This window comes from Convolutriloba macropyga, chromosome 6 (genome assembly GCF_964194025.1).
Source record: "Convolutriloba macropyga chromosome 6, txConMacr16.3, whole genome shotgun sequence".
NCBI classification, from domain to species: Eukaryota; Metazoa; Xenacoelomorpha; order Acoela; family Convolutidae; genus Convolutriloba; species Convolutriloba macropyga.
Window position 1 is genome coordinate 21,811,326 of NC_134473.1, and position 17,666 is coordinate 21,828,991.

General features: G+C 33.7%; 1 protein-coding gene across 2 annotated transcripts; it reads right to left on the reverse strand.

Annotated features, from left to right (window-relative positions):
• Positions 1-1,224: 1,224 nt before the first annotated feature.
• On the reverse strand, positions 1,225-16,123 carry LOC142340861 (uncharacterized). 2 transcript variants are annotated; one of them, XM_075391607.1, is made up of 7 exons: positions 15,778-16,123; positions 15,237-15,326; positions 6,198-6,376; positions 5,542-5,752; positions 3,152-3,304; positions 2,637-2,768; positions 1,225-2,346 (listed from the first exon to the last, which is right to left on the reverse strand). In XM_075391607.1, exons 2-7 carry the CDS (start codon positions 15,322-15,324, stop codon positions 1,340-1,342), a joined length of 1,770 nt encoding a protein of 589 aa, XP_075247722.1. In that variant the 5' UTR covers positions 15,325-15,326; positions 15,778-16,123; the 3' UTR covers positions 1,225-1,339. The 2 variants fall into 2 exon arrangements, with proteins under 2 accessions (XP_075247722.1, XP_075247721.1); XM_075391606.1 differs by having other exon boundaries at positions 15,237-16,123.
• Positions 16,124-17,666: the final 1,543 nt, after the last annotated feature.

Here is a 17,666-nt window from a genome sequence, read left to right on the forward strand (position 1 = left end):
GTGAGCCTTGTGGAAACAAAAATTGTTTGTACCCTGCAAATTTTTTTTTGTTTTTGGTGTCTAATTTCTTTTTAGTTCAAAAAAGTTTCGATTCATGCAAAATCCTGAAAAAAGAGATGGATTTCGACTGAACAACGAAAGTGTTGAAATGATTAAATATGATCTTCCAATTTCTTTTTAATTTTCTAACACAGGAGTCTTGTTGTGAGTCTCAGTCATAAACCTGACGCTTGCGTTCATTGAAACTAACTTTTTTTGCTGTCCATTTTGGGCTTTCTGAGTGACATTTCTGATGGAATACAACTTAACTTACTTCAAAAAAATTCTCTATACTTAATTAATTTTATTTCGTATCTACTTCTTTTCACCCCGATTCAATAAATGAGTATCTTCATAACCAGTTCACCCCGCAATGTGGCGGTTGACATTACAGCATGTTTGATCAAAATTAAGAGGATAAACGGCGTCAAAAAATTTAGCCAATTTCATTTTTACCCAATGCCATTTTACGCAATGCCAACTTACCCAATTTACCCTATTGGTAAATTTACTACATTTATTATATTATTTACTATATTATATACTATTTTTACTATATTTATTATATTTTTTACTATATTATTTACTGTATTTACTATTTAGCGGACTATATAATTGAATGATCGGTGAGACTTGATATTAAACTATCACAACCGAACATGGGATTATATTGTCCACATAAACATTTTAAATCATTATTGTTATAACTACTGCTAATTTGTAATCGGATAATTGAACGAAAATATCCAAGAGCTTTGGGTAAAATGGTATTGGGTTGAATGGCAGGTTGCGTAAAATGGCGTAAGGCAAAATGGCATTGGGTAAAGTGGGATTGGGTAAAATTTCATGTAACCGGATAACCTAATCCCATGTTTGGTTGTGATTGTTTCATATCCAGTCCCATGGGCCACTCAGGCATTGCCATGGCTCACGAGACATGGGTAAATTATTATTTTACTAAGTTAATATTACCAATTATGCAATGGATTAAAATCGGAGTGAAATGATTGTGGGGTGAAATAATCGGGTTTAAATGATTCGGTGATTCAAATAGGGATTTAAAAGTGGGGCCTTTAATTTCATATAAAAAGCATAACCGACTATAACAGAAGGTGAAAAGACGTTTTTTTTGTGTTTCAAAACTGGTACCACAGGAAAAAATTTGGATTCTAATGTAGAAACGAAAAGGGATATAAAATTATAATTCTGTGGACGAGATATGAAAATAGACAACAGAGTTCATGTGCACAGTTCATAATCTAATCATGTTTAAAACCCAATGGTTACAATAGTTGCAATTTTACCGTTTTCCAGTGTGAAAGAAGAAAATAATGAAGAAGAAAACTACTTGAAGTAGCAATCCATATCCGAGCAGTATAAACATGTCATACATGAAGTCGTCGTCATCCATTTCTGTAATTACAGGATATCTCGTTTTAATCTCCGTGCTGACCGCGTCTGTTTTGTCACTGTACTGGTTATACATGAAGCTGCGGAACGAGTAAGTGTGAAACGCAATGTAGTGTGCCCAGATCCACCAACCTGGAATTGCATCTTTTGGAACCATGAAACCCTCAGCCAACATAAACATTCCAAAGAACCCAGCCCCGAGGGCAATACCAATAATATAATGTGGAGTTGATGCACTGAGAACGTGCATTAGGGACTCTGCGCAAATGAGCGAGAGGAATAAATTGACAAAGAATCCCCAAAAACCGTCCAAGTTGGTCATAAAGATGACCATCACTGAAGACAGAACTGTGATGAGCAGGATTCCTGGTAATGCGCTTATGAAGTTGGACAACACGAACGGGAATACGTCAATCAAGCCGTTGGATCTCTCTCGAACGAATACTGGTTGCTGCAACATGAAAAACGGGAGAACTGCCACAGCCATGAATACCAAGAATGCCTGACAGTAAAACAGTAGTGGCACCAGCATATCATCAGTTATGTCATCATTTGTTTTTAGGTACATAGTTCCCATCATAAGACAAAGCATAAAATACATCACAATTCGAACCCAGTATATACCCGGGTTTATAGCGCTGTTGATCAGGTTTCGTTTGGTTAAGTACAGAAACTGAACGATCCAGTTAGACTTGAATTTCTTAATCTTGCCATCATCTTGGTTATTTTGGCTCAGTTTCTCCTTTTCAATTGAGTCCTGGATCTGTTTGGCTGATTGGCCTTCTCTGAATGACTTGACGATGGCATCGACGTCTCCGTGTCCTTCGAAGTCTGTGTTGATCACAGTGAGAAAGAAATCAGCGGGGTTCGAGTACTGGGGGCATTTGTAGTTCAGGCCTGCAAAATGACAAAGCAAAGCTCGGATCACATTTGTTTATGCGACTGTCGCTCTCTTCTATAAGATACGTTCTTACACCTTGTTGATCATTAAATTTCAAACTTTTAAGCGAATGTTACGCACTTTTTATGCAACGTGGTGTCTGACAAATAAATATTTCTGTATTCTCTGGTCATTAACGGAGAATATGAAAGAACATTAATGAAACAACTGGGGTCAATATAATAATTATCGGGGACCATAGATTGTTCTACATGCTAATAAATAATTGGGCAAAATGAGGTGTAACCTGAGAAGAAGTTGACAGCAGCCTCTGCCTTTCCGAAGTAGACACATCTGCCCTCTGAGAGGAGACAGAGCAGGTCGAATGACTGAAACACCTCTGAGGAGGGCTGGTGGATTGAGTACACAATGGTGCGACCTACGACACACAAAACAACATTGCAGCTATGTTATGTAGAGTTGTGTTGACGTTAATCAAATACGCAGATCTGGTTTTTGTTAAGACTGGCTGTGTCCTGCTTTTGTAAATGTGAGTAATAAATGCTCTGACCATTTTAGCGTAGTCTTCGTTTCAAAAAAGGAAAACAACATGGCTAACTTTGGAGCTAGATCCAAAGCCTTGAGGAAAGAAAACTACTCAACTGGGAAGCCCAATTTCTCATAATTACATTAAATAAGCCTGAGTTGAGTATAAACTTTACTATTTAGAACGATGATAAGTTTCTTAAGAGTATGCATGGGGGGGGGGGCGAATTATGTACACCAAATGGGTGAAACTGAAGTGGTGTTTGAAGTGGTAACCTTGTTTGTTAGCGAGTGACTGTATGTGTGCCATGACTCCCATGGTGGCTGCACTGTCCAGTCCAGAGGTCGGCTCATCCAACAACAGAATGAACGGATTGGAGATGAGGGAGAGAGTTATGCTCAGTCGCTTCATCTGACCACCAGAGATACCTGATGAACAAATTTCGTCCAGTTAATAAGAGAGATTGCCACTTTCCACAAATTTTAAGGTTATGAAAACTGTATTTCTGACTGGTTTCTGGTCTTAGTTAACTTAAGCTTTGTTGAGCATATTACCTTTTTTTTATTATTTTCAAATACTGTTGAATCGCGTGGCCCAATTGTTGTATAAATTCACCCTCGCATAGGGCTAGCTTTAATTATGAAATTGGTCCCCGCTTATTGGGCGAGGACGACTGGCCACAAATACCGCGTGAAATAGTTTTGAAGATATATAGAGCCAAAAACTAATCAGTGGGTGTCTTGGGTCAACGTCAACGTCGGTTTCAGTAGAGATTCGTACATTGAGTGCAGATGCTGCTGTAGTCTGTACGGTTAAAGAGTGAGTGTAGATGAAAATACAGAGCCAAAACATGCAAACCAAAATGTTTACCACCCCTAATCCATAGGATCGAAAAAAAACGACGCCAGAACTGTTCTTTATATTTGGTTTTCCACATATGAAGTTGTCAGGATGTTTGGTTTAAAAGATAAGGAAATTTTGGCATGTTCGTTATCTTTGGTTTATAGGATTCGGTATCTTCGGTTTATAGGATTTGGTATGTTCGGTTTATAGGATTTGGTATGTTCGGTTTATAGGGTTCAGCTATGTTCGGTTAATAAGATTCGGTATGTTGGGTTTATAGGGTTAAGCTATGTTCTGTTTATAGGATTTGGTATGTTCGGTTTATAGGGTTCAGCTATGTTCGGTTTATAGGATTTGGTATGTTCGGTTTATAGGGTTCAGCTATGTTCTGTTAATAGGATTTGGTATGTTCGGTTTATAGGGTTCAGCGATGTTCGGTTTATAGGATTTGGTATGTTCGGTTTATAGGGTTCAGCTATGTTCGGTTAATAGGATTCGGTATGTTGGGTTTATAGGGTTCAGCTATTTTCGTCTTATAGGATTTGGTATGTTCGGTTTATAGGGTTCAGCTATGTTCGGTTAATAGGATTTGGTATGTTCGGTTTATAGGGATCAGCTATGTTCCGTTTATAGGATTCGGTATGTTGGGTTTATAGGATTCGATATGGTCGGTTTCTTAGATTTGGTATGTTGGGTTTGAAATGTAAGAAATCGTCGGTTTTTCCATACAAAACTTTTTTTGTTTACATTGCGTCAGAAATTAGGATAAAATTATAGTCGCAGGAGTTTCAGACTCCTGCAGATATTTTTCGAAAAAAAAATAAAAATTGTTTGACTTTTTTCTTCAGCTCATTTATGAAAATTAGGTTAATAAATTTGATTTTTTGTTCGTTTTTCGAATCAAAAAATCAACAGAGTTGTTGAACATTGAGGGGGAATTCAATTCATTAAATCACACTCACTGAGTCTTGATATGATCATGAGAAACCAACTGCAAAATTCACTCTCTCTTGCTTTCCTGTGGATTGAAACCAATCATACCGACCGTTTCTTAGGTTTAAAACCAATCATACGAAATCTAAGAAAACAAACCTACTGACAATTCCTCACGCTTGACAACCTACCAAATTGATTATAATTACTATTGTGCCAATTTGTCGAATTCTGCTACAAAGGCCTTGCACAGGATAATGACAATAATAACTTAAGTTATTATTGTCATTATCCTGTACAAGGCCTTTGTAGCAGAATTCGACAAATTGGCACAATAGTAATTATAATCAATTTGGTAGGTTGTCAAGCGTGAGGAATTGTCAGTAGGTTTGTTTTCTTAGATTTCGTATGATTGGTTTTAAACCTAAGAAACGGTCGGTATGACTGGAATCGCATTACGAGCCAGAGCCACACAAAATAAAATAGTAGGCCCCTTGGTACATTTTACCTCTTAAATTCCACAAACGTATATTAATATATGTAAAAGGGACCTTAGAGTGTACGATATGGCATCAAAGGAACAATAATACTAATTGGTATATACTATTATACAATACAGTATAATAAATTAAACTATAATAAAAATTTTTATTATAGTTTAATTTATTATACTGTATTGTATACTAGTGTATACCAATTAGTATTAATGTTCCTTTGATGCAATATCGTACACTCTAAGGTCCCTTTTACATATATTAATATACGTTTGTGGAATTTAAGAGGTAAAATGTGCCAAGGGGCCTACTATTTTATTTTGTGTGGCTCTGGCTCGTAATGCGATTCCAGTAGCTGAACAAAGAGCAGTTTGCTGTTGTTTTGTTATACCCACCTTTGAACAGGTTCCCTCCCACTCTGTTGTCTAGACATCCCCTGATGCCCATCTCTTGTGCCAGATCCTCCACCCGCTGTCTCTTCTCACTCCCACTGGCGAAGAAAGGCCCACTTAGACCGGCTGCGAAAGAGATTGTCTCCCTCACTGTGAATATGTCCATCAACGAGTCATTCTGGGCCACGTACGAGGATATGTTACGAAACTGATCCTGAATCATATTTTTCAAACTAAGAATGTTGAGTAAAGGTTCGAAATAAAAATTTCCCTATATATCTTAGGTGCATAATTATAAGCCATAGAGACTGTACGTTACTCGAGAAATAATAAACATTTTCAGGTCAAAATCAGAACTGAGATCATCTGTATATTTTTGTGATATACTGATTAGTTCATCAGTAGAGTATGGAAACTAATTTATCGGCACCGTACCCATAAATTTCTCCCTCCATTGGTTATTTTTCCATTGCTTTTTATCAGTGGATGCAATACTCACAGCTCTGAAAATGTTTTTGAAAAGTTGGTGCGGCTCCCTATAAATATTAAGCAAGGCCATATCAAAATTTCTGAACTATTCTAAGGTTATAACTGTTGTTTGAGCTCGAAAAAACAGTTCTCATAAGATGTGAGGAAAAATTCCTCAAGTGCGCGCTTACAGATTTTCGTGGCTTTCCATTGATGTATATCTCTCCAGTCACTGCACTGGAATTCCTCACTCTATCGGCCAAAATGTTGAGAAGTGTTGTCTTCCCACATCCAGATGGACCCATGATAGCCAGGGTGCTTCCAGGAGGCACCAGGCCATTCAACTCACTCAGAAGAGCTTTCGGGGCACCTGTTGTTAATGAAGTTATAATTTTAATGTTGCAGAATCGGAAAAAAATTATTACAAAAACGCACTCAAGTAGCCAATAAAGACTTTGCTCCACTTCGAGTCTTGGCCCTCAAAAAGTTTAAACATTAATTTGTCATTTCAATTTTCAAATGAGAATTTAAATTTATTTTCTAAAAAAAACTTCACATTAACGCTATTATGTTATCAATGTGTGAAAATAGAAAACACGGTTCGACAATTATAGGTTTCTTACAAAAGATGGTTTACTTGTATGAACGTAAAAATTGGAGGTTAAACATTCTAAGAATGTAAGATTTTGTATCTGTGGTTGTCAACTTTTAAGATTCTCAAGCGCATTTCAGTCCAGCTTTGCGATCTTTATATAATCCCAAATTTTATACAATAATTCGAGACTACTCGAAGTTCTGAATTACCTATTTCGTTTCTTTCAGCTAAGTTAACTGTGTTCACTGCTTTTTATCAAGATAAGACTGACTAGGTACAAAAATAAAAACATAGCAGGACAAATCCTGAAATACAATTCAAAGAATTGAATGAAAAACTTAGAAGTACTCTACCTGACCAGCAGATCACGTGAAAAATGCCAGCAAAAACAGAAACAAAATCAACTCCAAAAAACTGAGAAATTAAAACAATAAAAAAAACTGAACAAAAATATACTCATTGCTAAAACTCTAGAAGCTTTTACCCCTAAGGCAAAACTTGATCTCTTTAATTATACCTATTTCAAAAACAGATTCAAAACCAATTTTTGTTTCGAAAATCGGTCCAATATTATATCTGCAGTAACTGAAAGAAACTCATTAGCCCATGAAGATGGATTAACTCAAAAATGACCGAAAAACTCAAAAAAAAAAAAAGAAATCAATTGCAAATTTTAATGAAATGTTACGGAAAATCGTGATATTAAAATCTGCACAATCGTTTCTGTGTATCTAGAGGCTATTAGACGCCATCCCGTAACCCAATTCCAAGCCTTCCAAAATTCATGGGCTCAAAGACCGATAGGCAATAATATTTAGAAAAAATTTCAAATTTCAAAAAACAGAAATTGTTTCAAGTAAAATGTAGAAAACCATTCACGTGCCCCATAGCAACTGTATAATAACATACTATCAAACCTCGGAAGAGGTTAGCTGGCTACTGAGGTGAGAAAAACTGACTAAAAGAGAATTTTGGAAAAACTTAAAAAAATTGTAAATTTTATCAAGAAATTTCTGACATTCGAAATGTTAAACTGTTCAAAACAAATCCATTGAAATAAACAACCATGCAGTAACTTTCATCCGACCGTGAAAAAGGTTTTTTGGTACTTGAGAATAGACAAATGCGAAAAACTGACAAAAACTTTAGAAAACCTTGGAAAAAATTGCAAATTTTATCAAAATTGCTAAAATTTGAGACATTAAAATTTTGAAAACCAATCTTTTGTTACTAGAAACTATGCAGCGCCCTATTATCAAACCTCAAAGGCGACTCGTTGGCCCCTGAAGCTGGAAAAACTCAAAAAAATGACAAAAACTTTCAAAAAACTTGAAAATAATTTCGAAAATTAGTATCAATTTGCGTGTTCGTGTTTGTAGTACCAAAACAAATAGCTCATAAAATTGTCATAAAAATAAATTTGTCTCGAAAAAGGCCTTCGTCAACTTTAAAAAAACTTCATCCTAAGACTAATCAAACAAAAAATCACAAAAACCATGAAAAATGGCAGCATTTTGAGCCCAAAAACTCACCCCTAAAAACGACCTTTTAACATTCAATTAAGGCCATCCCAGCAGCTGCACCACTCTAAGCACTTGAAGGACTACTAAAGCCCACTTTGGGCCTCTAATGAAACTTAATGCCCGCTGGGCTTTTCCTGTTTATCCCGTTTTGAAAGATCAAAGTTATTGAAAAATGTGTGAACTCATCTTAAAAAAAACATAGCAGGACAAGTCCTGAAATACAATCCAAGTAATTGAATGAAAAACAGGCCTAATGCACCTGACCAGCAGATCAATTTAAAATTCCCAGCCAAAAAGACAAAATTTCGAAAGTTAAGAAACTAAACAAAAAACAACAATTATTCCTAAAACTCTTGAAGCTTTTAACCTGAAGGCCATTTATGACACAATGCAATATAGTCATTAACTCACGCAAAATACTTGAAAGAGTTTAATTTGACACTAAAGGTAGATAATCTTGAAAAAAATTGACAAACGCTTCAAAAACAAATGTGAAAAATGCTTCAAATGTAAAGGAAAATTTTAAAGATATTTTTCGAAATTGTGTCTAGAAAAAATGTTCAAATTCATTTTTTCTCTGTGGGAGTTCTGTCTTGTAACTCATCTGCAACATTTAAAATGTTTCATTGGCCAATAAAGTTAGTTAAACTCAGAAAATGACAAAAGACTTCAAAAAATTTGAAAACAATCAAAAAAATTTAAATTGCAAGCTTTATTTAAAAAATTGCTTATCTAAAAACGGAAAGCTATTTTGTTGCCACTGGAAACTCTGCACTAACATTCTAGCAAACTCAATAGCAACAAACCCCTGGCCACTGAGGAAAATGACTAAAATTTCAGGAAGTCAAAGAAAAAATTACAATTTGAAAATCGCTAAAATTAAAATCTTGAAACACATTCCCCATTACCACTAGAATTTATGCAGTGACCTATTATCAAAACCTAAAGGAAATGTTTTGGCTGTTCAAGTTAGAGACACCTAAAAATTGACAACAATTTTCAAAAAACTGAGAAAACTGGCTTGTGCCATGTTCAATAAAAATTTTGCAGTAAACTATTAGCAAATCCCAGACGAGATTTCTTGCCCCCTGGAGCTGTAAAACTTGAATAATGACAATTAATAGCAAAAAATTGGAAACTGCAAGTTTTATCAAAAAATTGGTAAAATTCGTGAAGTTGAAAACCATTCCGCTACCACTAGAAACTATAATATAACCTATTATTGTGACACCATGAGCTGAAACAACAAACAAATTCAAAAAACTTGAAAAAAATTTTTAAATTAGAATAAATTACCGTGTTTATGTTTGGTTTAGCAATACATTTAGCTCTTAAAATGGCCATAAGAAGTAATTACGTCTTGCAAAAGACGTTTAACAACTTTTAAAAACCTCAATTTGCGACTTGTCTAACAAAAAATCCGAAAAGAGACGAAAAAATTCGTCCCAGTAGCTTCACAGCTCTAAGTACTTGAATAACTACTAAACGCGGCTAAGAGCCTCTAATAAAATTTGATGCCCGCTGAGTTTTACCTGTTTATCCCGTTTTGAAAGCTCAAGGTTATGAAAAAAGGTGTGAAAACATCTTACAAAAATAAAAAAAAGACAGAGCACCAATACAATTCAATTCTTGGATTGCAAGAAAACACAGCGCCCCAATACAATTCAAATTCTTTGAATTGTAATAAAAACAATTATTGACGCTTTGCCAAATTTAATAGTTCATTTTCTGAACTTAGATTTAGTTGTTGAATTTTGTTACAGTAACCAGAAGATAATATTATCAATTTTGTTTATTCACTTGTAGGATTCCTGTTGCGCTCTAAAAAATAGCTTTAGTTTTTTAATGTTACAATTCAGTTTCGGCTGAACGTTTAAACAGAAAGCTATTTTGTTGCCACTGGAAACTCCGCAATAACATACTAGCAAACTCAATAGCAACAAACCCCTGGCCACTGAGGAAAAAGACTAAAATTTCATGAAGTCAAAGAAAAAATTACAATTTGAAAATCGCTAAAATTAAAATCTTGAAACATGTTCCCCATTACCACTAGAAACTATGCAGTGACCTATTATCAAAACCTAAAGGAAATGTTTGGGCTGTTCAGGTTAGAGACACCTAAAAATTGACAACAATTTTCAAAAATTTGAAAAAATTGGCTTGTGCCATGTTCAATAAAAAATTTTGCTGTAAACTATTAGCAAATCCCAGACGAGATTTCTTGCCCCCTGGAGCTGGAAAACTTGAATAATGACAATTAATAGCAGAAAATTGGAAACTGCAAGTTTTGTCAAAAAAATTGGTAAAATTCGTGAAGTTGAAAACCATTCCGTTACCACTAGAAACTATAAAATAACCTATTATTGTGACACAATGAGCTGAAACAACAAATATATTCAAAAAACTTGAAAAAATTTTAAAATTAGAATATTTTACCGTGTTTATGTTTGGTGTTGCAATACATTTAGCTCTTAAAGTGGCCATAAAAAGTAATTACGTCTTTTAAAAGACCTTTACCAACTTTTAAAAACCTCAATTTAAGAATTGTCCAACAAAAAATCCGAAAAAAGACGAAAAAATTCGTCCCAGTAGCTTCACCACTCTAAGTACTTGAAGAACTACTAAACGCGGCTAAGGGCCTCTAATGAAACTTGATGCCCGCTGAGTTTTACCTGTTTATCCCGTTTTGAAAGCTCAAAGTCATGAAAAAAGGCGTGAAAACATCTTACAAAAATTAAAAAAAAGACAGAGCACCAATACAATTCAATTCTTGGATTGTAAAAAACACAGCGCCCCAACACAATTCAAATTCTTTGAATTGTAATAAAAACACATTTTATTTTCTCCTTTTATGTAATTGCAATGCGATTTTTTAGATTTAATTTTTGAAGCTTTGCCAAATTTCATAGTTCATTTTCTGAACTTAGATTTAGTTGTTGAATTTTGTTACAGTAACCAGAAGATAATATTATCAATTTTGTTTATTCACTTGTAGGATTCCTGTTGTGCTCTAAAATATAGCTTTAGTTGTTTAATATTACAATTCAGTTTCGGCTGAACGTTTATGATGTCAGGACACTTTACCCAATTCCATTTTACCCAATGTCATTATACCCAATGCCATCTTACTCAACCTGCCATTTTACTCAATGCCATTTTACCCAATGCCAACTTACCCAATTTACCCTATTGCTAAATTAACCTGAACGACCATTTAGCCGACTATGAAATAAATGGCCCGTGGGACTTGATATGAAACTATCACAACCCAACATGGGATTAGCCGACTATATAAATAATTGGCCTGTGGGACTTGATATGAAACTATCACAACTGAACATGGGATTATAATGTCCACAAATATTAAAAATCATCCTTGAAATAGCGACTGTTAATTTGTAATCGGATAATTGAACGAAAAGATCAAAGAGCACTGAGTAAATTGGCATTGATTAAAATAGCATTGGGTAAAATGGCAGGTTGGGTAAGATGTCGTAGGGTAAAATGGCATTGGGTAAAATGGCATTGGGTAAATTGTCATGTAATCAACGTTTATCTATACAAAACTTTTTCCAACTTTTTCCAAAACTTTTTCGCCAAGAGTAAAGTAAGATAAATTTCTTGTAATTCGGATTCTTAACTTGTAAGAACTTCTAAATTAAATGGCTAACTTCTGAGCCCTTGTAATTTGTGGGCTCAACCTGTGGGCTCAACCTAAAAGGGCGTCAGATAAATGAGCGCCGACTGCATTCTTAAAAATAGACCAATCAAAGTTTTTGCAGATTTGATTTGTCTCTGTATCAAGATTTCAATAGAAGCCACCCTGGATTCATTGAAAAATATACAATTTAAAGAAATGAAAAGAAAACGATGTCATCAGTGCTCAGCAAATGGCACTGCATTGTGATTCTTATTCTTCTGCAATTTATTCTTACTTATAATCAGTCAATTTTATAGTTTGGAACAAACTAATCTTGTTGAATTTGTTCCGATCCACTTGGGGGGACTATTTACTCAAATGGGTTTTTTGGTCAGTCAATTTTGGCCGAACGATACATTCATCATAGAGTGTTGCGAGTGGTATCATTAGAAAGCGCGTCCAGCGTAGAACACGGAATTCAAAAGATTTTTCTAAGTTTTTTCTGTACAAGGAGTTAAAGAGGTTGAAATTTTGCGAATAGGCGCAATTCCGTTGTTTTTATTGACGTTTTCCCTATTTTCGACCAATGACTAAAATTTGCTGTTAAAATTGTTAATACCAATTTTATTCGTTTTACTTTTAAGAAAAGAGGAGGCTTGTTAGTTGGCTTTATCCGGGTCTTTTGGTTAACATTTTTGCAAATTTGTTGGAATTTCAGACTTCTTATAAAAAAGGCTCCTAATTCGTTTTGTCCCAATTAGTTTAAATATATTGGACGCAGACACGTAACATCCGCTGTCGCAATTTTTGAAAACTCGAAAAAGGGCTGTTATGTTTTTGTTTACTATAGGAGTCTTCTGGAATTAAAATTTTGCAATTTTTTCTGAAAATTAAACCTATATTTTTACAAAATGCTTTATTTTTGTTTTCATTGAAATTTTTCATTTTATAGTTATCTTTTATTGCAAATGTACGAAAAAATACCGCTTTTCTTGGACAAGCAGGAAAATGCGGGCTAGGTATGTACCCATCTTTGATTCTTACAATAAAATATTGTTCGGATTAAATTTTCGCAGTTTTGATAATTTTATGTTTAATATGGGAATGATTTCAAATCAAAGTTAAATGAATGACAGATCTTTTTCACAACAAAATGAAACCAAAAGAATAAGTATTATTTCTTCAGTGAAAAGCTAAGAGTTTTATGGTTTTGACAATGTGGTTTTCTGAACTTTAAATGATTTCTTTTTTTGCCTTCATAATTCTCTCTTTTTGCAGCTTCTTGATTTCGTCTTCCCAATCAAAGACCACTTTGAGTTTGTTGAGAGCTATTGGTGAACCATTACAATGCCTTCCTTAGTTATATTAGCCCCTTTAGGACTTTGAAAATATTTGCTTTCAGAAAAATTCATGGAAGTACTGAAGTTTGCCATTTTTGTATTTTAATTCCGTCCACATGTAGCCTAGTTTCAGCATATGCCGCGCAAATTTTCTTAACTGAAGTAAAAAAGGTACTCTATGTAGGGACATTGATTTTTAGCTAATGGTTTCTTGGCTTTCTTAAACGAAATCTCTTTTACCTTTTGTGAATTTTGAATATTTGAGGCACATTGACGATAGCACCGATTGGCCCAGAAAAATTGCGCAAAAGATGTTAAAAAATTTCAGTGAATAGCTTACAGTTTTAACGGCGGCGAAAAAGTTCTCGTGCAAAAAAAACGGATTTCTTTTTAAATTTTGCTTCTAATTGTTGTTCTTTTCGTTGGCGTATGGCATATTCATGGCAACAAAAGCCTGAAAAGTTTTTTTGGATATTTCAACGTATCCATTTACTGATTTTGCTTCAAAGCTAAAGTTTTTTAATGTATTTCAGATGTTTTCTTTTGAAAATCTTTTTGTTTTCCTATTTTTACTCTTGTTTTGTCAACAAGTAACTTCTTCTCATTATTGACAGAGCGCGTTATTTTTTTATTGCTTCGAACACTATTTGCGGCGGTTGGTTATGTTCTGATGGATGTCTTAAGAATTTAGAACAGTGTTTCTATAAGATCTTCGTGAGTTTTCGAAATTGATCAATATTTGTGGTTTTTAATTTTTGCAAAGAAAATCCATTTAAAATCAAAGCAGACCCAAGCGGAAAAATCAATTTTTGTAAACTGAAAAGTTTCAACGGTTTTCAATATCTGATAGATTTAATGGATTCAACGCTGTCGTCTTAATTTGTTTATGAAATTAAAAGTTTTTCTGTATTTTTGGCGTCTTATGATTCGGTCTCAATAATGAAAAGCACAACTGGTTTTCTGAGCAGCTGCAAATTAATCTGTTTTTTTTTTAAGTTGAAAGCTAATAGTTTGTTTGAATTTGAAATTAATTGCTTAAAAAAAGTATGTTTTGTTTCTAAGCATTAGCTTCTTGGCCTTGTTACTACGCATTTTTATAAGAAAAGTGTGATTTTTGGACATTTGCCCACTTCTGAGTTTTTTGTTTCCCTTTCGCATTATCACATTAAAGGGGTGACCCAATTGGCGCAGCAAAAGGTGGTGCAATTGAATTTGCTTGATGTTTTTCATGAATAGCTTATGGTTTTAACGGTTGCGACACCGCTTTCCTGTTAAATTTACTTGATTTTTTGTGTTTGCCGTTCTTTTTGAAGTCTTTTGACATATTATGGAAATTGACAGGTCTCAATTCCTATTTTTTAAAAAATATTTTTTCTGAATATAGAAATCTATTTTCTTATATTATAGACACTGATTCTTGGTCGTAATTAATGTTTCTTTTTACAGCAATAATTTTTCACTGAGTTTTTTGTTAAATGATACATAAAATTTTGGAAAGTTTTCTATCTATTCTTTATTTAGTAGTTGAGCGGGGTCGGAAAATTACAGGCGAACGCACATTACCGAGCCTACTTGTTGTATTAAAAATACAAAATATTCGATATATTCTGAAACCAGTGGATATTTCCGCAGCTTTCTCAACAGATGCATGCTCTCGACCTAAAATTTTTATGTAAAAAATTTATACACTATTATTGTATATAAAACAGTAAGATCTATAAATGCAAAGAAAAAAACAAAGAACCCCCCCCCAAAAAAAAAGTGTGGCTTCTAAATTGACACATATTATATATCTATGAGGTATGCTCTCAATGAAAACTATGCGCAAAAGTGCTAAGACTGAGCTTAATTTTAAGACTTAATATTTTTTTGAACTTTGACATTTCAAACTTCCATCTCTTCACTTCGTTTTAATAACGGCTAAAGAATTGCAGATAGCTTCAAAAGAAATTAAAACCTTAAATGTACCTCTTTGGTGATTAGCAATAAATAAACAAGAAAATGCATTAAATTACAATAAGCTATAAATGCGGCAGGTCATTTATCAAAATTCTTTAAGTCAAATTTCACTCTTCCATTGAGATTAAACGATTGTCGCTCCTAAATTAAAACACGAAAAGAACAAAACTAACCTTTTGACTTGACCGTGAAACTCAGATTTTCCCAGGCCAGGGAGAAGCTATGAGAGCTTCCCTCTTTCTCTGGAGAAACAGGACTCATCTCTAAAACCACCATATCCCTTATTTACAAAATCTGTGTAAAGTAAACAAATTGTTCACTCTTTAATATTGGTTTTTCCGCGCTGTCAATGGCAATTTTTATCGTAATGAAAGGAAGCAAATTTTAAAAGGCTGTCTGATTTTGAAGTGATTTTCAAAAAAGCAAAATCGAAATTTTCAAGGCACTATCTTAAAACAAAGCGAACAAGATTAAAGCGTGCTAAAACGTGAGGCATAACACGGTAAGGTTTTGTTTTTGTTTTTCACAAAATTGAAATCACAACAAAATTCACGTTTAAGTTGGTAAATTCATTAATGATAAGTTGAAACACAGCTTGGAAGTGCAATTATGGTAAAATGCGTGAAAAAATGAATGTGTGCTGAGGCAAATGTACTAAAATGTAAATGAACTTTGCTTTAATCACGCATTAAAAGGACAGAAAAATTAACTTACAAAAGTTGGTTGGCTTTGACGAATCTTAATGATTTTGAGTAACTTTTACTTTCGCATGAGTAAATTTTCGTGACATGAAGCCTACTTGAAAGCTAAAACTCAAAATTCTCTCTTGTACGGCAATTACAAAACAATGTTAAGTGCTATGGTAAATTGAAACTGTAATTCAGACAAATCTCAAATTATTTTAAATCAAAAAGTTGTATGGATCGCAACTTGAAGTGAAACTTGTTGAGTTCTAATTAAAAACGATTTTTATAGCTCCTCCGCTTTTAATTCAAGCAAGCGCACAACAAAAGCAATGATGCCACACAAATTATAGCCAAACAATTTTACGCGTGATTGTGTAGATGTTTTTAAAGTAGAGATTGAATTAAAAAAAATACCACGAGATATAGAAGGAAAAAGCTGCCGTTTTATCACGTTTCACGTTTGCATTTATTTTCACCAACAAAAATGAATTCCTTTTCCTTTTTTTTAAGTGCAGCTTAATGCCACTGTTTGTTTTTCATGCCGAGTTTTTGCACTAAAACTGTGAGAGCTATATATTTGCACTGAATTAATAGGACGGACATTAAATTATGGATGTTATTTTCGCTTTTGAAAGCGAAAGAGTGAAACCAAAACAAATATAGGATTTAAATGATCAATCAACCAGGCTGATTTTCTTACAAAATTAAAAATCTTCATTTTTTCTCTTTCTTTCTCCTCAATTTTTTCTCAGAAACTTAAAAAACTGACAAAGTTGTTTTTATCATTGTTATTCTGTACATTTTAGAAAACGTTACTTTATTTACTTAATAATTATAATGGATTTAAAAACTATGCTCTAATAATTTAACTTGTAGAAACTCAAGAAGATTATATATCCAACTCCCAGAAAAAAGTTTAAAAGGCAATATCAACAATTTTGTCTGTTTTACGGTGCATTCGATATGACAATTATTGCATTCTGTTTTCAACATCAATAAAGTTCCCTCATTCGTCCTTTTTCCTCGGATTTTACTAACAAATTAGGATCAATGATAAAATTTACATCAATTATAATTAAAATTGTATAGAAATAAAAACCAACAAGGAAGCTCTGTAAAGTGTGTTCGCACATAAAGTGCTGACCCCGCTCATCCATATTTTTTGTCCCAAATTTCTACGAAATAAAGAACAGATAGAAAACACACAAAAATTCAAGAACTTTTCAAAAAAAGGTGTATGAACAAAAAGATCGCCTCCAACATATTTAACTCGATGGAGTAATTAATGCCTCATTACATGGATGAGATCAGCCATTATTAGGAAAGCAACCAACACGAACAACAATTGGCTTATATTTTCAAAAATAATTAATTTGAAAGTAATGAAAATCATAGGATAGCTAGCAAATTAAAGAATCCAGCTTGTTTATGACCACATAACGATCCAAAAGAGGATACTTGGACCTGTCATTATTCAATTATTTGTGCGATTACAAAAAACAACACTCAAAAATTAAATTAAAACTTGCGAGAAAACGCTGTCGAAGCCGTAAAGCCATAATTTGCCATTCAATACTTGTTCAGTTGAGCCTTCCTCGGATCCCAATAATGTGGTAAGCAGCTTCTCATTAACGATGATAAGTAACAAGTAGATAAAAAAATATTAAAAAAGCGCAAAATTAAGTAATAAATTTATATTTTTTCGAGAACAATTATTTTCAAAGTCATGAATGTTATTAGCTATAAAATAAAATAGTAAAATAGTTTCGCCTATTCCTCCAAAAGAAGCGCTTGAGACCTGTATTTTTTCAGAATATGTCTTTCGTCTATAAACGGATGGTCAAGCATAGACAGAAATCAAAATTAGTTTTCTTTTTAAAAACCCTCTCGAAGCCGGTAATTTGTACACTGCACCTT

Coding starts and splice junctions, on each gene's coding strand:
- LOC142340861 (XM_075391606.1), bottom strand. CDS start 15,339: ATGGTGGTTTTAGAGATGAGTCCTGTTTCTCCAGAGAAAGAGGGAAGC. Junction 3,305..5,541: donor GGGAGGGAACCTGTTCAAAG/GTGGGTATAACA, acceptor TTTGTTCATCAG/GTATCTCTGGTGGTCAGATG. Junction 2,347..2,636: donor TGCTGTCAACTTCTTCTCAG/GTTACACCTCAT, acceptor GTCATTTTGCAG/GCCTGAACTACAAATGCCCC.